The sequence below is a fragment of the Oncorhynchus mykiss genome, chromosome 10 (assembly GCF_013265735.2).
Source record: "Oncorhynchus mykiss isolate Arlee chromosome 10, USDA_OmykA_1.1, whole genome shotgun sequence".
NCBI classification, from domain to species: Eukaryota; Metazoa; Chordata; class Actinopteri; order Salmoniformes; family Salmonidae; genus Oncorhynchus; species Oncorhynchus mykiss.
The window spans coordinates 15,445,160-15,470,247 of NC_048574.1; the positions used below are offsets into that span (position 1 = coordinate 15,445,160).

The 25,088-nt window shown below is 43.8% G+C and overlaps 1 protein-coding gene across 4 annotated transcripts in view; it reads left to right on the forward strand.

The window, feature by feature from the left end:
• LOC110534855 (protein Jade-1) overlaps positions 1-25,088 on the forward strand; it is a 274,043-nt gene that overhangs the window by 236,984 nt on the left and 11,971 nt on the right. For all 4 annotated transcript variants that reach the window (XM_036989747.1, XM_036989744.1, XM_036989745.1 and 1 more), the window contains one exon: positions 7,979-8,110. In XM_036989747.1, coding sequence (XP_036845642.1) covers positions 7,979-8,110 — 132 coding nt within the window. The remainder of the gene's footprint in view (positions 1-7,978; positions 8,111-25,088) is intronic.

Sequence of the window (25,088 nt, forward strand, 5' to 3'; positions counted from 1 at the left end):
TTTCTATCATCAAAACCATTAGTCCTGCTAGTGGGGTAATAGAAGCCATTCTGGGTTCAGGTGGCTCGGGAGACTAATTAACCATAAGGCCTGAGGGGGTGTGTTATTGGCCAATATACCACGACTAAGACCTGTTCTTATGCACAACGCGAAGCGGAGTGCCTGGATACAGCCCTTAGCCATGGTATATTGGCCATATAACACAAACCCCCAGGTGCCTTACTGCTACTGGTTACCAACATAAGCAGAACAGTAAACAAGTATTTTTGCATCATACCAGTGGTATATAGTCTGATTATACATAGCATCCAGGACCCAAACTACCCAGTTTATAATGACTTCTGAATGTTTTCCACATATGAGGACGTGAATGACCACCCAATTTAGTTTACAATAATGAAATCAAACATTGACTGCAATGTATCCTACTCAGTATTTGACTATGTATACTTTATGTAACTCTATTTAACTGCTGCGCAAAGCATCTGGGTTCCAAATGGCACCCTATTTCTGAAATAGTGCACTACTTTTGACTGCAGCCCTGCACTATATAAGGAATAGGGTGCAGACAGTATGTCCCCAAGGGTTCAGCCAGTCAGTAAAACAATTGTAGTTGATCTACTCTCTAACATGAGAGAAAATATCAAATCAAAATGTACTGGTCACGTACACAGTTTAGCAGATGTATTTTATTTAACCCTTATAACCCTAGGCAAGTCAGTATATATATATAAACACAGAAAATCACAAAAGTTAGTACACCCCTCACATTTTTGTAAATATTTGAGTATATCTTTTCATGTGACAACACTGAAGAAATGACACTTTGCTACAATGTAAAGTAGTGAGTGTAACAGCTTGTATAACAGTGTACATGTGCTGTCCCCTCAAAATAACTCAACACACAGCCATTAATGTCTAAACCACTGGCAACAAAAGTGAGTACACCCCTAAGTGAAAATGTCCAAATTGGGCCCAATTAGCCATTTTCCCTCCCTGGTGTCATGTGACTCTTTAGTGTTACAAGGTCTCAGGGGTGAATGGGGAGCAGGTGTGTTAAATTTGGTGTCATCGCTCTCACACTCCCTCCTACTGACTGGTCACTGGAAGTTAAACATAGCACCTCATGGCAAATAACTCTCTGAGGATCTGAAAAAAAGAATTGTTGCTCTACATAAAGATGGCCTGGGCTATAATAAGATTGCCAAGACCCTGAAACTGAGCTGCAGCACAGTGGTCAAGACCATAGAGCGGTTTAACTGGACAGGTTCCACTCAGAACAGGCCTCGCCATGGTCGACCAAAGAAGTTGAGTGCACGTGCTCAGCGTCATATCCAGAGGTTGTCTTTGGGAAATAGACATATGAGTGCTGCCAGCATTGTTTCAGAGGTTGAAGGGGTGGGGGGTCAGCCTGTCAGTGCTCAGACCATACGCCGTACACTGCATCAAATTGGTCTGCATGGCTGTCGTCCCAGAAGGAAGCCTCTTCTAAAGATGATGCACAAGAAAGCCCGCAAACAGTTTGCTGAAGACAAGCAGCCTAAGGACATGGATTACTGGAACCATGTGGTCTGATGAGACCAAGATAAACTTATTTGGTTCAGATGGTGTCAAGCGTGTGTGGCGGCAACCAGGTGAGGAGTACAAAAACAAGTGTGTCTTGCCTACAGTCAAGCATGGTGGTGGGAGTGTCATGGTCTGGGGCTGCATCAGTGCTGCCGGCACTGGGGAGCTACAGTTCATTGAGGGAACCATGAATGCCAACATGTACTGTGACATACTGAAGCAGAGCATGATCCCCTCCCTTCGGAGACTGGGCCGCAGGGCAGTATTCCAACATGATAACGACCCCAAGCACACCTCCAAGACGACCACTGCCTCGCTAAAGAAGCTGAGGGTAAAGGTGATGGACTGGCCAAGCATGTCTCCAGACCTAAACCCTATTCAGCATCTGTGGGGCATCCTCAAACGGAAGGTGGAGGAGTGCAAGGTCTCTAACATCCACCAGCTCCGTGATGTCGTCATGGAGGAGTGGAAGAGGACTCTAGTGGCAACCTGTGAAGCTCTGGTGAACTCCATGCCCAAGAGGGTTAAGGCAGTGCTGGGAAATGATGGTGGCCACACAAAATATTGACATTTTGGGCCCAATTTGGACATTTTCACTTAGGGGTGTACTCACTTTTGTTGCCAGCGGTGTAGACATTAATGGCTGTGTGTTGAGTTATTTTGAAGGGACAGCAAATTTACACTGTTATACAAGCTGTACACTCACTACTTTACATTGTAGCAAAGTGTCATTTCTTCAGTGTTGTCACATGAAAAGATATACTCAAATATTTACAAAAATGTGAGGGGTGTACTCACTTTTGTGATATACTGTATGTGTGTGTATATATATATATATATATATATATATATATATAACAAAAGAGACATCACAACAATAGAGACCTAAGACAACAACATAGCAAGGCAGCAACACATGAAAACACAGCATGGCAGCAACACAACATGACAACAAGATGGTAGCAACATAACATAGTAGCAGCACAAAACATGGTACAAGCATTATTGGGTACAGACAACAGCACCAATGGCAAGAAGGTAGTGACAACAATACATCATGCAATGCAGCCACAACTGTCAGTAAGAGGATCCATGATTGAGTCTTTGAATGAAGAGATTGAGATAAAACTGTCCTGTTTGAGTGTTTTCTGCAGCTCGTTCCAGTCGCCAGCTGCAGCGAACTGAAAAAAGGAGCGACCCAGGAACGTGTGTGCTTTGGGGATCTTTTACAGAATGTGACTGTCAGAACGGGTGTTTTATGTGGAGGATGAGGGCTGCAGTAGGTATCTCAGATAGGGGGGAGTGAGGCCTAAGAGGGTTTTATAAATAAGCATCAACCAGTGAGTCTTGTGACGGGTATACAGTGATGACCAGTTTACAGAGGGCAGTGATGTGTCCTATAAGGAGCATTGGTGGCATATCTGGCTCGCAGTCTGTGTTCCAATTAATTCCAAAATGTGTTCGATGTGATTGAGGTCAGGACTCTGCAGGACAGTCAAGTTCTTTCACACCGATCTCGACAAACCATTTCTGTGTGGACCTCGCTTTGTGTACAGGGGCATTGTCATGCTGAAACAGGAAAGGCCTTCCCCAAGCTGTTTCCACAAAGTTGGAAGCACAGAATTGTCTAGAAAGTCACTATATACTGCAGCATTAAGATTTCCCTTCACTGGAACTAAGGGAAACCTCCTCCACCGAACTTTACAGTTGGTACCATGCATTCAGGAAGGTAGCATTCTCCTGGCATCTGCCAAACCCAGATTCGTCCATCAGACTGCCAGATGGTGATTCATCTCTCTATGCGTTTGCACTGCTCCAAAGTCCAATGATGGCGAGCTTTACACCACTCCAGCTGACGCTTGGCATTTCGCATGGTGATCTTAGGCTTGTGTGCGGCTGTTCGGCTATGGAAACCCATTTCATGAAGCTCCCGGCTAACAGTTTTTGTGCTGAACTCGGTAGTGAGTGTTGCAACCGAGGACAGACTATTTCTACGCACTTTAGCACTCTGTGGTCCTGTTCTGTGAGCTTGTGTGATCTACCACTTCGCGGCTGAGCCGTTGTTGTTTCCACTTCATAATAATAGCATTTATGGTTGACCGGGGCAGCTCTAGCAGGGCAGAAATTTGGCCAACTGATTTGTTGGAAAGGCCATTCTACTGCCAATGTTTGTCTAATTGGTAGTTACAGTCTTGTCCCGTCGCTGCAAGTCCTGTACGGACTCGGGAGAGGCGAAGGTCGAGAACCGTGCGTCCTCTGAAACACAACCCAGCGAAGCCGCACTGCTTCTTGACACAATGCACGCTTAACCCGAAAGCCAGACGCGCCAATTTGTCGGAGGAAACACAGTACACCCGGTGACCGTTTCAGCGTGCATGTGCCTGACCCGCCACAGGAGTCGCTAGAGCGCGATGTGACAAGACATCCCTGCCGGGCAAACCTCCCCTATCCAAGACAATGTCGTCTCATGGGTCTCCCGGTTGCAGCCAGCTGTGACACAGCCCAGTATCGAACCAGTATCTGTAGTAACGCAGCTAGCACTGCTAGCACTATTTCAGCCACACCAACGGCAAGTGTATAAATAAAAACAACTGATAATACATTTACATAAATATTCAGACCCTTTACTCAGTACTTTGTTGAAGCACCTTTGGCAGTGATTACAGCCTTGAATCTTCTTGGGTATGACGCTATAAGCTTGGCACACCTGTATTTGGGGAGTTTCCCCCATTCTTCTCTGCATATCCTCTCAAGCTCTGTCAGGTTGGATGGGGAGCGTCGCTGCACAGCTATTTTCAAGTCTGTCCAGAGATGTTCAATCGGGTTCAAGTCCGGCCTCTGGCTGGGCCACTCAAGGACATTCAGAGACTTGTCCCGAAGCCACAACTGCGTAGTCTTGGCTGTGTGCTTAGGGTCATTGTCCTGTTGGATGGCGAACCTTCGCCCCAGTCTGAGGTCCTGAGCGCGCTGTCGCAGGTTTTCATCAAGGATCTCGATCTCCCTCGATCCTGACTAGTCTCCCAGTCCCTGCCACTGAAAAACATCCCCACAGCATGATGCTACCACCACCATGTTTCACCGTAGGGATGTTGGCAGGTTTCCTCCAGACGTGACGCTTGGCATTCATGCCAAAGAACGCAGTCTTGGTTTTATCAGACCAGAGAATCTGGTTTTGTTATTGTCTGAGATCTCCAGGTGTCTTTTGGCAAATTCCAAGCGAGCTGTCATGTGCCTTTTACTGAGGATGTCTTCCGTCTGACCTCTCTACCATAAAGGCCTGCTTGGTGGAGTGCTGCAGAGATGGTTGTCTGGAAGGTTCTCCTATCTCCACAGAGGAATTCTAGAACTCTGTCAGAGTGACCATCGGCTTCTTGATCACCTCCCTGACCAAGGCTCTTCTCCCACGATTGCTCAGTTCGGCCGGACAGCCAGCTCTAGGAAGAGACTTGGTGGTTCCAAACTTCTTCCATTTAAGAACGATTGAGGCCACTGTGTTCTTGGGGACCTTCAATCCTGCAGACATTTTTTGGTACCCTTCCCCAGATCTGTCCCTCGACACAATCCTGTCTCTGAGCTCTAATGCCTAATTTTTTTTATGTTAATAAGATATTTCTGTTTTTTATATTTAATAAATGTGCAAAATATTCTCAACCTGTTTCACTTTGTAATTTTGGGGTATTGTGTGTAGATTGATGAGGATGAAAAAAAAATCTGCAATTTTAGAATAAGGCTGTAACGTAACAAAATTTGCAAAAAGTCAAGGGGTCTGAATACATTCTGAATGCACTGTAGGATGAGCCATGACTTGAATGCAGTATATACACTGAGTAGTGATGCAGCGATATGACATTTTTGGTCGATACCGATATCCAATATTTTCCTTATACCAATAACCGATATTTAACATTTTTGAGGGCTTTTAAGTATTCCAGTACAATTAAATAGTTAACACACACACATTGACGCAGCAGTCTAAGGCACTGCATCTCAGTGCAAGAGGCATCACTACAGTCCCTGATTTGAATCCAGGCTGTATCACGTCTGGCCGTGATTGGGAGTCCCATAGGGCGGCGCACAATTGGCCCAGCGTCGTCCGGGTTTGGCCAGGGTAGGCCGTCATTGTAAATAAGAATTTGTTCTTAACTGACTTGCCCAGTTAAATAAAGGGTACACACACCACACTGACAAAAATGTTATTTTGTTGGCATTTACGTATGTCCCCATTACCAGTAAATATAATCAAAACCTAATTCTTTCACTTACTTGCTGTGCTGTTTTGTTGTTCATTTGTTCAGTCGTTTCATTCTCAACCAGGATTTCTATGGAACTCCTTTTGTGTCTTTGGATGTCAAAAAAGATACACGTCAAATAACACTAATTGTCTTGTCAAATAAGCTTGTTGACCAATATGACTGCACGTCACATAAGAATTTAACATGTTCACACATTTTTGACATAGTTATTACACATTGATTACATTATCACTCGTATTTCATATGTCAACGATTCATCAATACGTATACTATGAGGCTGGTAAAGTTGTCTCGCTCACCTACAGTGCTGGTCATTAAAAAAAAGCTAGCTAGCTCATGGATGCAAACAATGTTCTTCCCAAAAACATAGCAAAACAACATTGTCTGGTTCAGTAGCTATCGTTAGCTAGTCAACTATATAGCTAGGTGTCATCATCTAAAATAACCCTAATTTATCAGACAGCTCTTATTTGATGAATGGTGGTCAACCCATCTATGTGAAGCTAGCCACAATAAGGATTCGCCACAAGAGTGGACTTTCCGGTTAGTCTTCAAAATTAAAGTATGTCATTGACAGTGATGCAAATTAATACAAATAGTAGAATTCTGCCATGATTGAAACGATCCTGCTAAACGAGGTTGGAATGTTATTTAAAATCAACAAAAGACAATAATTTGTTCATTTGACAAAAATCTGTTGAAATCACACTGGATATATTATACTTTAGAATTGCATTGGGGACATACTTATTTCACTGTACAGCCTTACCTATGGATTGTGAGTCAATGACATGGGGTATCAGTCTACTCAGTGACACCCAGAGAACATTAGCATTGTAGCTCTTATTGCAGGACTCTGAAACAACTGTGAATTAAGCCACATTTATTGTCAAACTATGTGTATTGAACACTATTCCCGAGGAAAAACAATACTGCGTGGATGTTTTGGAGTCTGATATCTCTGAGGAGGACGTTGGGAAAAAATATATTGGGTATTGAGTAGACTGACACCCCATTTCATTGATCCCCAATCCTTAGGTGAAGCTGTACAGTGCAATATGAATGCCAATACACACAATAGGCTGACTGGGGAGGTGATTTCACACAGTCACAGTCCCGCGTTAAGAGCTACAATGCTAGTATTTGCGTTAATTCTTCACATTTGTGTTCTGTGGGTGTCACCGAGTAGACTGAGTATTCTTAACTGACTTGCCTGGTTAAATAAAGGTAAAATAAAAAAATTATTGTCAAATAGTGTTATTTGATGTGTAATTCTTTTGACACGCAAAGACCCAAACAGCATTCCATAGTATGTTGTGAAGCTAATAGCAGTGACGCTATTACCGTGTAACTCCGGTAGGGCAACATCTGAACAATAGCGCACTTGGTAATGTTAGTGTATACCAGTGCCTGACCAGTTGCAAAAACCAACATCACCCACGGCATAGAACGGTTGATTGTCAAGGGCAATGAATTCCATTATCTTCAATTGCAACTCCACTTTGTCCCTGTACTGTTGTTTTTCTTCTTTGATTGCCTTACGGAGGTCATAGCTGGTCTGTTTGTATGCGCCCATGTTCCCAGTCACCTTGCCGTGGTTAAATGCGATGGTTCATCCTTTCAGTTTTGCGTGAATGCTGCCATCTATCCACGGGTTTTGGTTTGGATAAGTTGTATTCGTCACAGTGGTAACAACAACATCTATACACTTCCTGATGAACCCAGTCACTGAGTCAGTGTATACGTTGATACTATTCCCAGAGGCAACCCGGAACATTTCCCATTCCACGTGCTCTAAACAGTCTTGAAGCATGAATTCCGATTGGTCAGACCAATGTTGAACAGTCCTTACCACTGGTGCTTCTTGGTTAAGTTTCTGCCTATAGGCGCGAAGAAACAGGATGAAGGCGTGTTCTGGTTTAAGGAAAGGTGGGCGGATGTAGGCCTTGTAGCTGTCCCAGAAGGGACAGTAACAATAGTCAAGTGTGTTCTCTTTGTGTGTAGCACAGGAGATGTGTTGATAGAATTTCAGGGAGCGCTTTCCTCCGATATCCTTTATTAAAGTCACCCACTACAATAAGTCCTAGGAGAGGCCTGCTCTTGCCTCTCTCTAACATCATGCATGGCTGCACTGTAATGTTGCTCTATTTCCTCTGCAGAGAAAACCATGAAGGGGCAGAAGGGAAAGCAGAACGGGGTGAAGGAGAGGGGGAAGGAGCGGCGGAAAAGCAGTCCAGAGAAGAAGAATGAGAGGTGGAAGTGTGAGAATGGCTCCCTCCTGAAACAGCTAGGTAAGTCTGACACACCACAAGGGGGGGTAGTGTGAGTCAGACTTACCTGACTCACACTATTCAGATCCTTTGCTATGAGACTTGAAATTGAGTTCAGGTGCATCCTGTTTCCATTGATCATCATTTGAGATGTTTCTAAACTTGATTAGAGTCCACCTGTGGTAAATCCAATTGATGTGACATGATTTGGAAAGGAACACACCTGTCTATATAAGGTCCCACAGTTGACAGCTCATGTAAGAGCAAAAATCAAGTCATGAGGTCGAAGGAATTGTCTGTAGAGCGCTGAAACAGGATTGTCAAGGCACAGATCTGGGGAAGGGTACCAAAACATTTCTGCAGCATTGAAGGTCCCCAAGAACAAAGTGGCCTCCATCATTCTTAAATTGAAGAAGTTTATATATCGGATATCGGTATCGGCCAAAAAATGGCATATCGGTGCATCACTACTCAGTGTATATACTGCATTCAAGTCATGGCTCATCCTACAGTGCATTCAGAAAGTATTCAGACCCCTTGACTTTTTGCACATTTTGTTACGTTACAGCCTTATTCTAAAATTGCTGGGGGAAAAAATGTCATCCTCATCAATCTACACACAATACCACATAATGACAAAGTGAAACAGGTTGAGAATATTTTGGACATTTATTAAAAATAAAAAACAGAAATATCTGTTTAGACGGGAGCCAGTCCTCAGTAAAAGGCACATGACAGCCGGCTTGGAGTTTGCCAAAAGGCACCGAAAGACTCTTAGACCATGAGAAACAAGATTCTCTGGTCTGATGAAACCAAGATTTAACTCTTTGTGTGAAGCATGGTGGTGGCAGCATCATGCTGTGAGGATGTTTTTCAGCGGCAGGGACTGGGAGACTAGTCAGGATCGAGGCAAAGATGAATGGAGCAAAGAACAGATAGATCCTTGATGAAAACCTGCGACAGAGTGCTTAGGACCTCAGACTGGGGTGGAGGTTCACCATCCAACAGGACAACGACCCTAAGCACACAGCCAAGACGGTGCATAAGTGGCTTCGGGACAAGTCTCTGAATATCCTTGAGTGACCCAGCCAGAGCCCGATCAAACATCTCTGGAGAGACCTGAAAATAGCTGTTTAGCAACGCTCCACATCCAACCTGACTGAGCTTGAGGGGATCTGCAGAGTAGAATGGGAGAAACTACCCAAAAACAGGTTTGCTAAGCTTGCAGTGTCATACCCAAGAAGACTCAAGGCTGTAATTGCTCCCAAAGGTGCTTCAACAAAGTTCTCAGTAAAGGGTCGGAATACTTATATAAATGTGATATTTCCATTTTTCTTTTATTTTTTGCTTTGAACTTCTGTACTACCAACACATACTTCAGCCTTCAGACTTGGGTCCACCTGTAGCACAGGACACACCTGTTGGTCATCAACCATCAGTCAGAAACCAGACAACCATGTTTCCATGACAGAGGACGGTGTGTGTTTATGTGTCTGTGTAGATCAGAATCAGGTTTATTGTCCCACAAGAGGAAAATCTTGCCACAGCTCGCATACACAAAGCATTTAGAAAACACAGCAGGAAACAGTCAGCCATAAATAGTACCCCACCAGGAGGAAGCTACAGAATTGTTGATAATAGTCGCAGCCCCTGGGATGAAACTCCTCCTGAAGCAGTGGTGGAGTGAGTAGTCTGGGCTGGAGATCATGTGGCAGGCTTTGCACTGGATAGTGCGTTCATTCCGTAGGGAGAGTTTTGGAGCGGGGGTCCAATCAGTTTAAATGCCGTGTTGGTGATCCTTAATAGTTTATTGTGGTGTGAGACTGTCAGCATGTTGCGGTATCAGATACTTCAATAGAGTAGTGATGAGGATGGGCCGGTAGAGCAGCAGAAGGAGTTTTGGTTTGATTAGACTCCTGATGACAGACAGATGTTGCTGTACCGTGTAGGAACAGGTTGACATACACTCCGAGTTTACCTTGACACACTTAACCCCAAATTGCTCCAGGGACGCTGCACTCATTGTGGCTGTGTTTCTGTGTCTTGTGCGTGTTGTTTCTCAACAGAAATGAATGATGGAGTACTACAGGTATTCTGTCCTCTATTCTTCTTCCCAGACACTGTTGGCTCTCTCCTGTCGGTTGGAGTGATATACTGTAATTTAGAGATACCAGTTGATTCCTTGCGATACCAGATCAGATATCGCCAGGGAGAGAGTTAGGCACTTTGCATACACAGAGGGATGGGCTGAGTGGATATTTGCTGAGTATCCACTTGTCCCTCTAGTCAAAGTTGCTAGTGCCTTCACACAAGGGCGACACCCACCGGTGACCATAGCAACGAAATAAACAAACATTATCGACGTGTGAAAAGTGAATGTCTTATAATTCCATAAGCATGTATAAAAAAGTATTTACATAAGGAACAGAAATGATTAACCCCAAAATACATCACTGACCACACCGCCTGGATAGAATTTAAGAAGCAGACACAGACTGGCATCTGTCCACTAGGGCTAAGAATTGCCAGGGACCTCACGATACGATATTATAACGATATTTAGGTATGATATGTATTGCAATTCTCATGATTCAATATGTATTGCGATTTGATACTGTGATTTTATTCCAATTTGATGTTCCTAACATATTGCTAACAATATGTTTGCTGCAGAGGGACAAGAGAGAGACATGAGAAAACAAGTTTTTATCAGTCATGGAAATTAAAGTGCTGAAAACAAATTGGCTCCCTATTTAAAAAGAAGATGGAGAACAAACTATGAAGGAAAAATACTGGTGTTTTGCTGCAGATACAGCCAACTAGCGCCAAAATAATATTGCAATATTTTCTAAATGATATGATATATCGTAAAAAATGATATCCCGTTATGTAACTGCAGCAATTTTTCCTCCCCATCACTATAGGTCACGCAGGATGTCAGACAGAGGACTGTAGAGTCCCTCTGAGTGTTATGTCGTGGAATCGACTTAAGGGCCTTCTGGGTGTTGATATTGAGCTCTATCCCCAGACTGATACTTTGGGAATCATTTTAACACTTAATTTGTGTTTTTTCAGTTGTCGAGTTTACAGAGCTCTCTCTCTCTCTGAAACTCACTGCTCACTCCCCCCCCTCTTTCCCTTGCTCTGTGCGTATGTGGGGTTGTCAGGGTGACGGGTAGCACCTGAAAACAATCGGTAGACTGTAGTGGGGCCTGCACAAACACAAGTCTGGCTCTGCCCCAGCCAGCGCATTCCTGGCCCTACCTAGCTTAGCTTAGCCTTCCACGCTCCCTGGTTCTACCTAGCTTAGCTCAGCCTTCCACACTCCCTGGTTCTACCTAGCCTAGCTCAGCCTTCCTCCCTCCCTGGTTCTACCTAGCTTAGCTCAGCCTTCCACGCTCCCTGGTTCTACCTAGCCTAGCTCAGCCGTCCTCCCTCCCTGGTTCTACCTAGCTTAGCTCAGCCTTCCACGCTCTCTGGTTTTACCTAGTTTTACCTAGCCTAGCTTAGCCTTCCTCCCTTCTCCCTCCTCCCCCCTCCTCCCTTCTCTCTGTTTCCTCCCTCCCTTCTCTCTGTTTCCTCCCTCCCTTCTCTCTGTTTCCCTCCCTCCCTTCTCTCTGTTTCCCCCCTCCCTCCCTTCTCTCTGTTTCCCCCCTCCCTCCCTTCTCTCTGTTTCCTCCCTCCCTTCTCTCGGTTTCCTCCCTCCCTTCTCTCTGTTTCCTCCCTCCCTTCTCTCTGTTTCCTCCCTCCCTTCTCTCTGTTTCCTCCCTCCATTCTCTGTGTTTCCCCCCTCCCTTCTCTCTGTTTCCTCCCTCCCTTCCTTCTGTTTCCTCCATCCCTTCTCTCTGTTTCCTCCCTCCCTTCTCTCTGTTTCCCCCCTCCCTTCTCTCTGTTCCCCGCTCCCTCCCATCTCTCTGTTTCCTCCCTCCCTTCTCTCTGTTACCCCACTCCCTTCCCTCTGTTTCTCCCCTCCCTTCTCTCTGTTTCCCCCCTCCCTTCTCTCTGTTTCCCTCTCTTCCCTCCCTCCCTTCTCTCTGTTTCCCCCCTCCCTTCTCTCTGTTTCCCCCCTCCCTTCTCTCTGTTTACCCCCCTCCCTTCTCTCTGTTTCCCCCCTCCCTTCTCTCTGTTTCCCCTCTCCCTTCTCTCTGTTTCCCCCCTCCCTTCTCTCTGTTTCCTCCCTTCCTTCTCTCTGTTACCCCCTCCCTCCCTTCTCTCTGTTACCCCCTCCCTCCCTTCTCTCTGTTACCCCCTCCCTCCCTTCTCTCTGTTCCCCTCTCTTCCCTCCCTCCCTTCTCTCTGTTCACCCTCTCTTCCCTCTATTCCACCTCTCCTCCCCTCCTCTCATCCCCTCTTCAACCCTCCATACCTTCTCCTCAGGTCTCCTGTCTCCAGCAGAGGTGCTGGTGCTGATGCTGCGTCATGGAAACTGCTGGCCTGGGGGTGCTGATGACGCCATCACAGCAGCTCTTCCTGGCCTGTTGGGCACGGGGCTCTAGGGACTAGAGGGGGGAGGAGGAACACGTGACTGGCTAGAGGAGAGGGAACAATAGAGGGATTGGACAGGTGTTAGATGGCACCCTATTCCCTATTTAGTGCAATACTGTGCCATTTTGGACAGAACATCCTTATTTTTATGTATGCAACTCGTCTGACAGTTGTCTTGAGTTGTAGTTTTGACGAACAAAAACAGACAATGATGTAGGTCATATGCGGTTGAATCAGTGTTCATGCGTCTGGTGTGGCTGTAGCCTTAGGTAGTGGGGTAACAGGAGGATCTAACAGGGATGGGTCGGTCAGGAATGTTGAAGGTTGTGTTGGTGTGACCCCATGACACCTCTTTGTCTAGTCAATGTCATTATGAGGACCCAGGTGCAGTAGACTTGAGTGAATCATGTACAGCAGACTTGAATGAATCAGGTACAGTAGACTAGAGTGAATCGGGTACAATAGACTAGAGTGAATCAGGTACAGTAGACTAGAGGGAATCAGGTACAGTAGACTAGATTGAATCAGGTACAAGTAGATTAGCGTTAATAAGGTACAATAGAGTGAATCAGGTACAGTAGACTAGAGTGAATCAGGTACAGTAGACTAGAGTGAATCAGGTACAGTAGACTAGAGGGAATCAGGTACAGTAGACTAGAGGGAACCAGGTACAGTAGACTAGAGTGAATCAGGTACAGTAGACTAGAGGGAATCAGGTACAGTAGACTAGAATGAATCAGGTACAAGTAGATTAGAGTGAATCAGGTACAGTAGACTAGAGGGAATCAGGTACAGTAGACTAGAGTGAATCAGGTACTGTAGACTAGAGGGAATCAGGTACAGTAGACTAGAGGGAATCAGGTACAGTAGACTAGAGGGAATCAGGTACAGTAGACTAGAATTAATCAGGTACAAGTAGATTAGAGTGAATCAGGTACAGTAGACTAGAGGGAATCAGGTACAGTAGACTAGAGTGAATCAGGTACAGTAGACTAGAGTGAATCAGGTACAGTAGACTAGAGGGAATCAGGTACAGTAGACTAGAGGGAATCAGGTACAGTAGACTAGAGGGAATCAGGTACAGTAGACTAGAGGGAATCAGGTACAGTAGACTAGAGGGAATCAGGTACAGTAGACTAGAATGAATCAGGTACAGTAGACTAGAGGGAGTCAGGTACAGTAGACTAGAGTGAATAAGGTACAGTCGACTAGAGGGAGTCAGGTACAGTAGACTAGAGTGAATAGGGTACAGTAGAGTGAATCAGGTACAGTAAACTAGAGTGAATCAGGTACAGTAGACTAGAGTAAATAAAGTACAGTAGAGTGAATCAGGTACAGTAGACTAGAGTAAATAAGGTACAGGAGAGTGAATCAGGTACAGTAGACTATAGTAAATAAGGTACAGTAGAGGGAATCAGGTACAGTAGACTAGATTGAATCAGGTACAGTAGACTAGAGGGAGTCAGGTAGGGTAGACAAGAGTAAATAAGGTACAGTAGAGTGAATCAGGTACAGTAGACTAGAGTAAATAAGGTACAGTAGAGTGATTCAGGTACAGTAGACTAGAGTAAATAAGGTACAGTAGACTAGAGGGAGTCAGGTACAGTAGACTAGAGTAAATAAGGTACAGTAGACTAGAGGGAGTCATGTACAGTAGACTAGAGTAAATAAGGTACAGTAGAGTGAATCAGGTACAGTAGACTAGATTGAATCACGTACAAGTAGATTAGCGTTAATAAGGTACAGTAGAGTGAATCAGGTACAGTAGACTAGCGTGAATCAGGTACAGTAGACTAGAATGAATCAGGTACACCATTCTGTATACTTCCGGCCCTTCTTCGGACACTGTGTTAACAACCCTCCAGGCAAGCTTCAATGCCATACTGCTCTTAAATGCAAGTAAAACTAAATGCATGCTCTTCAACCGATCGCTGCCTGCACCTGCCCACCCGTCCAACATCACTACTCTGGACGGCTCTGACTTAGAATACGTGGACAACTACAAATACTTAGGTGTCTGGTTAGACTGTAAACTCTCCTTCCAGACCCATATCAAACATCTCCAATCCAAAGTTAAATCTAGAATTGGCTTCCTATTTCGCAACAAAGCATCCTTCACTCATGCTGCCAAACATACCCTTGTAAAACTGACCATCCTATCAATCCTCGACTTTGGCGATGTCATTTACAAAATAGCCTCCAATACCCTACTCAACAAATTGGATGCAGTCTATCACAGTGCAATCCGTTTTGTCACCAAAGCCCCATATACTACCCACCATTGCAACCTGTACACTCTCGTTGGCTGGCCCTCGCTTCATACTCGTCGCCAAACCCACTGGCTCCATGTCATCTACAAGACCCTGCTAGGTAAAGTCCCCCCTTATCTCAGCTCGCTGGTCACCATAGCATCTCCCACCTGTAGCACACGCTCCAGCAGGTATATCTCTCTAGTCACCCCCAAAACCAATTATTTCTTTGGCCGCCTCTCCTTCCAGTTCTCTGCTGCCAATGACTGGAACGAACTACAAAAATCTCTGAAACTGGAAACACTTATCTCCCTCACTAGCTTTAAGCACCAGCTGTCAGAGCAGCTCACAGATTACTGCACCTGTACATAGCCCACCTATAATTTAGCCCAAACAACTACCTCTTTCCCTACTGTATTTTATTTATTTATTTATTTTGCTCCTTTGCACCCCATTATTTTTATTTCTACTTTGCACATTCTTCCATTGCAAAACTACAATTCCAGTGTTTTACTTGTATTTACTTTGCCGCCATGGCCTTTTTTTGCCTTTACCTCCCTTATCTCACCTCATTTGCTCACTTCGTATATAGACTTGTTTATACTGTATTATTGACTGTATGTTTGTTTTACTCCATGTGTAACTCTGTGTCGTTGTATCTGTCAAACTGCTTTGCTTTATCTTGGCCAGGTCGCAATTGTAAATGAGAACTTGTTCTCAACTTGCCTACCTGGTTAAATAAAGGTGAAATAAATAAAAAAATAAAAAAAGGTACAAGTAGATTAGCTTTAATAAGGTACAGTAGAGTGAATCAGGTACAGTAGACTAGAGGGAATCAGGTACAGTAGACTAGAGTGAATCAGGTACAGTAGACTAGAGGGAATCAGGTACAGTAGACTAGGATAAATCAGGTACAGTAGAGTGGATGGCAGTGGGAGGTAGAGAAGTGTGCTGAGTATCATCTCTGTTTTGTACTCTCCTCCTTCCCTGCATCCCACACCCTTCCTCCTTACCCTTCCTCCCTCCTTCCTTATTTCCCTCCATCCATGTGTGTCTCTGTGCTGAGATGTTAACATGCTCAACATCTCTTTAGTTGATAGCTTACTGTCCCTGATATCATACAGCATCTCCCAGACTGACGGAGCGGGAGTAATCAAATCTAGCTTTATTTATACAGCAATTTACAATAAAAAAACAAATTAAAAACATTGAAATAAAAGCTGAAATATTTACTACACAACAAACATAAGATACAAAACAAAAGAATGACACAAACTGAACAACTAAAAAGCACCCTGAGGAAAAGCAAAGCAAAAAATATATGTTTTCAATATGTCCACAGTTTCTGGCAGGCTATTGCAGAGTCTGAGGGCATGGTAACTAAAGGCTGCCTCTCCATGCCTCTTGGTCCTAGGCTTTGGGATAGTTAAAAGGCCAGTGACAGAGGACCTCAGGGACCTACTGGGTACAGAACTTAAAGCATGTCTGAATTGTATTGCGGTGCACAATCATGGATTGATTTAAAAACCAATAGAATCTTAAAATGAATTCCAAAACTCACAGGCAGCCAGTGCAGAGACCTTAAAACTGGTGTAATGTGTGCTCTCCATCTGGTCTTGGTCAGTACCCGTGCTGCAGCATTCTGTATGTTTTGCAGTGCAGAGACCTTAAAACCGGTGTAATGTGTGCTCTCCATCTGGTCTTGGTCAGTACCCGTGCTGCAGCATTCTGTATGTTTTACAGTGCAGAGACCTTAAAACTGGTGTAATGTGTGCTCTCCATCTGGTCTTGGTCAGTACCCGTGCTGCAGCATTCTGTATGTTTTACAGTGCAGAGACCTTAAAACTGGTGTAATGTGTGCTCTCCATCTGGTCTTGGTCAGTACCCGTGCTGCAGCATTCTGTATGTTTTGCAGTTGACCGATGGCTTTCTTGGGTAGACCAGACAGGAGAGCATTACAGTAGTCAAGCCTGTTTGTAATAAAAGCTTTGATGAGTCTCTCTGTATCAGTCTGAGAGAGAAACAGCCACATCTTGACAATGTTTCCCAGGTGTTAAAAAGCTATTTTAGTCACATTCCTAATGTGTGATTGGAAATTTAGTTCCGAATTTAAAATAATACCTCCGTTTTTTAGCTGGTGTTTTTATCTTTATTTCCCGTGAATTAAAATGTGCGCCTAGATTCTCTCTCTGTGCTTTTGCTCCAACATTAAGTACCTCAGTCTTGTCTTGATTTAGCAGGAGGAAGTTGAGCCAACCAAGTATTTAAATCACTAATAAATCAATCATTTATCCGTGGAGCTAAAATCCTCTGGTGACACAGAAATGTAAAAGTTGTGTATCGTCTGCATAGCAGTGAAAATCAATGCTGTGCTTTCTGATAACTCTGCCCAGGGGTAACATATATAAACTGAACCGTACCGGAACCAAAATCGAAACTTGTGGAACGCCACATGTGATGTGTCTTTTCTCTGAGTTATGTTCATCAATGGTGACAAACTCTCGACCGGTTAAATAGGTCCTAAACCAATTTAGAAGTGGATCGGAGAGGCCATCGCACCTCTCCAGTCTGTCCAGAACGACATTATGATCAACAGTGTGGAATGCAGCACTAAGAGTACAAGGACAGAGAGCTGTTTAGCATCTGTGTTGACTCTAAGATCATGTTGGTTATCTTATCTCTGAAACATGCCGTAAACTCGTCACATTTAGATGTACAGGGAAGTTCACATAGGTTTGCGGGGGAAGGATTTATCAGGGCATCAATGGTAGAGAAGAGCACTCTCTAAGTATTCTGATTTATAGTGATCAAGTTAGAGAAATGAGCCCGTCTGGCATTTCTAATGGCCTTGTTATATTTGCCAAGTTGCTCTCTCAGAATATCATAATGAGAGGTCGACCGATTATGATTTTTCAACGCCGATACCGATTGAAGGACCAAAAAAAGCTGATACCGATTCATTTTTATATATTTGTAATTATGACAATTACAACAATACTGAATTAACACTTTTATTTTAACTTAATATAATACATCATTAAAATCAAGTTATAGTCTCAAATAAATAATGAAACATTTTCAATTTGATTTAAATAATGCAAAAACAAAGTGTTGGAGAAGAAAGTAAAAGTGGAATATGTGCCATGTAAAAAAGCTGCCGTTTAAGTTCCAAGAGAACATATGAAAGCTGGTGGTTCCTTTTAACATGAGTCTTCAATATTCCCAGTTAAGAAGTTTTAGGTTGTAGTTATTATAGGAATTATGGGACTATTTCTCTCTATACCATTTGTATTTCATATACCTTTGACTATTGGATGTTCTTATAGCCACTGTAGTATTGCCAGCCTAATCTCGGGAGTTGATAGGCTTGAAGTCATAAACAGCGCTGTGCTTCAAGCATTTCGAAGAGCTGCTGGCAAACACAGTAAAGTGGAAATGAATGCTTACGAGCCTGCTGCTGCTTACCACCACTCAATCAGACTGCTCTATCAAATATCAAATCATAGAGTTAATTATAATATAATAAACACACAGAAATATGAGCCTTATGTCACTAATATGGCCAAATTCGTAAACTATCATTTAGAAAACAAAACGTTTATTCTTTCAGTGAAATACGGAACCGTTCCATATTTTATCGAACGGGTGGCAACCCTAAGTCTAAATATTGCTGTTACATTGCACAACCTTCAATGTTATGTCATAATTATGTAACATTCTGGCAAATTAATTACAGTCTTTATTAGGAAGAAATGGTCTTCATACAGCAACGAGCCAGGCGGCCCAAACTGCTTGTCGTAAGAACTGGACCAAGGCGCAGCGGATGTTGAGTTCCACATATTTATTGCAAAGTGAACTTAAAGAAAAAAACAATAAATCAGTAAACGAACGACTAAACGTGACTACGTGGTGCACATGCACAAACACAAAACAATATCCCACAAACACAGGTGGGAGAAATATCTACTTAAATATAAATATGATCCCCAATTAGAGACAACGATTTCCAGCTGCCTCTAATTGGGAATCATACAAAACACCAACATAGAAAATATTAACTAGAACACAACAGAAATTATAAACTAGAATGCCCCCTAGTCACACCCTGACCTACTACACCATAGAGAACCAAGAGCTCTCTATGGTCAGGGCGTGACAGCTGTATATGCCCTGACGCGAATGTGCTTTTGTTAAATCATCACCCGTTTGGCGAAGTAGGCTGTGAGTCGATGATAAATTAACAGGCACCGCATTGATTATATGCAACGCAGGACAAACTAGTTAAACTAGTAATGTCATCAACCATGTGTAGTTAACTAGTGATTATGTTAAGATTGATTGTTTTTTATACGATAATTATTATTATTATTTTATTTTTGTATTTTTTTTTGACCCCTTTTTCTCCCCAATTTCGTGGTATCCAATTGTTTTGTAGCTACTATCTTGTCTCATCGCTACAACTCCCGTACGGGCTCAGGAGAGACGAAGGTTGAATGTCATGCGTCCTCCGAAACATAACCCAACCAAGCCGCACTGCTTCTTAACACAGCGCGCATCCAACCCGGAAGCCAGCCGCACCAATGTGTCGGAGGAAACACCGTGCACCTGGCAACCTTGGTTAGCGCGCACTGCGCCCGGATCGAGACAAGGATATCCCTACCGGCCAACCCCTCCCTAACCCGGACGACGCTAGGCCAATTGTGCGTCGCCCCACGGACCTCCCAGTCACGGCCAGTTACGACAGAGCCTGGGCGCGAACCCAGAGTCTCTGGCGGCACAGCTGGCGCTGCAGTACAGCGCCCTTAACCACTGCGCCTCTGCCTTTCTGCAATTTTTAATTGATTAATTTCCTCACTCATCCAAGGAGCTCTCCATTTGGATGTGGCCCTTTTCAACTTTACTGGAGCTATGGCGTCAATGGTCGCTCTTAATTTGCTATTAGTCATCTAAATCATCAGAAGAGGAAGTCAGAATAGGTAGTGGAGTATTGTTCATACACTCCATGAAATCTGTAGCAACTTCAGAGGTAAGGTTGCATTTCTTAATAATTTGTTCAGTATTACCCTGAGCTACAAGGTCGTAAAAAAGACACTATGGTGATCAGATAAGGCAATATCAACAATAGAGGATATGTCAATAGAAATACCCTTGGTAATAACCAGGTCCAGAGTACGGCCGTGGTTATGTGTGGGCACAGTAACATGTTGGATAAAGTCCATAGAGCTCAAAAGATTAATACATTCAATGGCCCTGGAGTCCATGTCTTTTTCAACATGAATATTAATATCGCCCAGCACAATGATTTTATCATAGTTCTCAAGGACAATAGACAATACTTCAGATAAATCAGTAAAGAACGTGGGGCAGTGTTTTGGTGGCCTATACAGGGTTATGGCCAGCACTGGTGGCTGACATTTAAACAGTAAAGTATGATGCTCAAAAGACCTAAAATCGCCAAACGAAATGACCTTACAGCTGAGAGCATTAGTAAAAATAGAGGCTGTCCTCCCACCCTTTTTCCTTTTTCTGATAGAGTATGAAAAGCTGTCGTCTGGGAGGAGGCTTCATTAAGAGAGGCACTACAGTCTGATGACAGCCATGTTTCAGTTAGAAACATGCAATCAACTTTTCACTCTGTAATTTTATTATTATTATTTTTTATTTCACCTTTATTTAACCAGGTAATGAGGTCATTCATGAGAAAGGTTTTACTTGTGATTGCTCTAACATTTAAAAGTGCCATAGTCCTATGAGTGTGGGCCCCTCTGCCTCTGAGGCATCTGCCTCAAAGTAACCAATGGAATAACAACCAAATTATTAAAGTTACAACCACGTTTTCTGACAGTCTCCGATCCATCAGAATGGTAGGCGATAACTGTTTGTATTAACTCGAGTTAAAGAAACATAAAGTAGGTTACTCACAATAGCCATAGTGCCATTTCTATAGGAGTTCATATGCTTTCCAAGTCCTCTGTTGCTTATTCTGACAGGGAGAACTGGAGCACTACCAGACCATGTCTGTCTGTCTCTAATACAGTTTGCGATGTTGCTGGAAATAATTCTGGAACCCCTGCAATTAGGGTGAATCCCGTCTCTTTTAAAAAGTGCTGGTTGCTCCCACAGCAAATCAAAGTTGTCACAAAAAGAGACATTCCTGTCGTTGCAAAGTTTCTTCGGGTACAAGTTCAGGCCAAAAAGTCGGCTGAAACGTTCTGAACCCCTTCGGTAGTACGGAAGGGGGCCAGAGGTAATTATTCTCTTCCCTGTGCTAGCCAGGGTGTAAAAAATAAAAAATATAATTGGTGTCCTCCCTCAGTTCTTCAGATCGCCTAAAACAAAGGTCATTTAAACCGATGTGAGTGACGATTGTGTCAATGTTGGAGTAGTTGCGCCTCTATGGTTTTGTCACTCATTTTGTGGCACAGTTGCCGCGTTCACGTACTAGTCAACTAGGAAATGCTCAGAAATTTCCGACTTGCTAACTGGTTGTGGTTATATACGTGCCATGTTCAACGAATCAGCAAGCCTGTGTATATTTGGTAAATCTACTTGTATATTTTGTATGATATGGTGCTTTCACCATTGGATCACCAAGACCTGTAAATAAATCTACACTCTGAGCACGTCAACCTGCCTTGACTTCTGCTGATTTCATGCCCTTATGACTGCAACATGTCCCTATTTTACAATTACATCATCAAAATGTGTTGTAGACAAAATAATGAAAAGGCCTGGTAGCCTCAATAAATAGACACAGATTTGTAGTTGAACATTCCATGCTTAGATTTTTTTTTTACTTGACTTAAGGCTTGTGACTCGACTTGACTTGCTCTTAGAATGCACGACTTGGACTTCACTCGAGACTCGACCCGTTGTTCTTGGGACTCGACTTGAACTCAGACCTTTTGACTTGAGACCTGCTTGTGACTCGAATAATAGTGACTTGGTCCCACCTCTGGTTTTCTCTCCCTCTATTGTCTGGCCTTGTGAGAACCGGAGTTGCCAGGCTGCAGAGAGGCTCTGGCAGCTAACACTGGGCCATAATGACAGACAAGGAGCCATGCATATCTTATATACACAGACAGCATGCGTCGTCTCCAAAAGCTGCGTTTGACAGTGAAAGTCCCTGGTGGTGGTGACAAAGCACAGACGGACTGACAGACCAAGTACAGGGCTAATGAATTGTTTAGACTCACACAGGAAGTGGGTTGATAGGGTGAGTCCCAAATGGAACCCTATTCCTTATGTACTGCACTACTTTTGACCAGCCCTCAAGTCTCTGGTTAAAAGTAGTGCACTATATGGGGAATAGGGTGCGATTTGGGGGACACACATGCTGGCTGTGAAATTATTTTAAATTCAGTGAAAGAAAGTGTGGTCAAATCCCCCATTCTGTACTCCGTCACTCAGTCAGTCCTACACTTCCTCTTCCTATGGGTTCCAAGGTTGTTAGAATTCCTCTTCCTATGGGTTCCAGGGTTGTTCCAGACTTCCTCTTCCTATGGGTTCCAGGGTTGTTCCAGACTTCCTCTTCCTACGGGTTGCAGGGTTGTTCCAGACTTCCTCTTTCTATGGGTTCCAGGGTTCTTCCAAACTTCTAATTCAAATCAAATCAATTGTATTTATATACAGTGCCTTGCGAAAGTATTCGGCCCCCTTGAACTTTGCGACCTTTTGCCACATTTCAGGCTTCAAACATAAAGATATAAAACTGTATTTTTTTGTGAAGAATCAACAACAAGTGGGACACAATCATGAAGTGGAACGACATTTATTGGATATTTCAAACTTTTTTAACAAATCAAAAACTGAAAAATTGGGCGTGCAAAATTATTCAGCCCCCTTAAGTTAATACTTTGTAGCGCCACCTTTCGCTGCGATTACAGCTGTAAGTCGCTTGGGGTATGTCTCTATCAGTTTTGCACATCGAGAGACTGAAATTTTTTCCCATTCCTCCTTGCAAAACAGCTCGAGCTCAGTGAGGGTGGATGGAGAGCATTTGTGAACAGCAGTTTTCAGTTCTTTCCACAGATTCTCGATTGGATTCAGGTCTGGACTTTGACTTGGCCATTCTAACACCTGGATATGTTTATTTTTGAACCATTCCATTGTAGATTTTGCTTTATGTTTTGGATCATTGTCTTGTTGGAAGACAAATCTCCGTCCCAGTCTCAGGTCTTTTGCAGACTCCATCAGGTTTTCTTCCAGAATGGTCCTGTATTTGGCTCCATCCATCTTCCCATCAATTTTAACCATCTTCCCTGTCCCTGCTGAAGAAAAGCAGGCCCAAACCATGATGCTGCCACCACCATGTTTGACAGTGGGGATGGTGTGTTCAGCTGTGTTGCTTTTACGCCAAACATAACGTTTTGCATTGTTGCCAAAAAGTTCCATTTTGGTTTCATCTGACCAGAGCACCTTCTTCCACATGTTTGGTGTGTCTCCCAGGTGGCTTGTGGCAAACTTTAAACGACACTTTTTATGGATATCTTTAAGAAATGGCTTTCTTCTTGCCACTCTTCCATAAAGGCCAGATTTGTGCAATATACAACTGATTGTTGTCCTATGGACAGAGTCTCCCATCTCAGCTGTAGATCTCTGCAGTTCATCCAGAGTGATCATGGGCCTCTTGGCTGCATCTCTGATCAGTCTTCTCCTTGTATGAGCTGAAAGTTTAGAGGGACGGCCAGGTCTTGGTAGATTTGCAGTGGTCTAATACTCCTTCCATTTCAATATTATCGCTTGCACAGTGCTCCTTGGGATGTTTAAAGCTTGGGAAATCTTTTTGTATCCAAATCCGGCTTTAAACTTCTTCACAACAGTATCTCGGACCTGCCTGGTGCGTTCCTTGTTCTTCATGATGCTCTCTGCGCTTTTGACGGACCTCTGAGACTATCACAGTGCAGGTGCATTTATACGGAGACTTGATTACACACAGGTGGATTGTATTTATCATCATTAGTCATTTAGGTCAACATTGGATCATTCAGAGATCCTCACTGAACTTCTGGAGAGAGTTTGCTGCACTGAAAGTAAAGGGGCTGAATAATTTTGCACGCCCAATTTTCAGTTTTTGATTTGTTAAAAAAGTTTGAAATATCCAATAAATGTCATTGCACTTCATGATTGTGTCCCACTTGTTGTTGATTCTTCACAAAAAAATACAGTTTTATATCTTTATGTTTGAAGCCTGAAATGTGGCAAAAGGTCGCAAAGTTCACTTTCGCAAGGCACTGTAGCCCTTCTTACATCAGCTGATATATCAAAGTGCTGTACAGAAACCCAGCCTAAAACCCCAAACAGCAAGCAATGCAGGTGTAGAAGCACGGTGGCTCAGAAAAATTCCATAGAAAGGCCAAAACCTAGGAAGAAACCTAGAGAGGAACCAGGCTATGAGATGTGGCCAGTCCTCTTCTGGCTGTGCCGGGTGGAGATTATAACAGAACATGGCCAAGATCTTCAAATGTTCATAAATGACCAGCATGGTCAAATAATAGTAATTTCAGTGAACAGGTCAGGGTTCCATAGCCGCAGGCAGAACAGTTGAAACTGGAGCAGCAGCACGGCTAGGTGGACTGGGGACAACAAGGAGTCATCATGCCAGGTAGTCCTGAGGCATGGTCCTAGGGCTCAGGTCCTCCGAGAGAGAGAAAGAAAGAAAGAAAGAAAGAGAGAATTAGAGAGAGCATACTTAAATTCACACAGGACACCGGATAAGACAGGAGAAGTACTCCAGATATAACAAACTGACCCTAGCCCCCCGACACATAAAATAGTGCAGCAGAAATACTGGCGGCTGAGACAGGAGGGGTCAGGAGACACTGTGGCCTCATCCAATGGTACCCCGGACAGTGCCAACCAGGCAGGATATAACCCCACCCACTTTGCCAAATCACAGCCCCCACACCACTAGAGGGATATCTTCAACCACCAACTTACCATCCTGAGACAAGGCCGAGTATAGCCCACAAAGATCTCCGCCACGGCACAACCCAAGGGGGGACGCCAACCCAGACAGGAAGACCACGTCAGTGACTCAACCCACTCAAGTTACACACCCCTCCTAGAGACGGCATGGAAGAGCACCAGTAAGCCAGTGACTCAGCCCCTGTAATAGGGTTAGAGGCAGATAATCCCAGTGGAGAGAGGGGAACCGGCCAGGCAGAGACAGCAAGGGCGGTTCGTTGCTCCAGAGCCTTTCCGTTCACCTTCCCACTCCTGGGCCAGACTACACTCAATCATATGACCCACTGAAGAGATGAGTC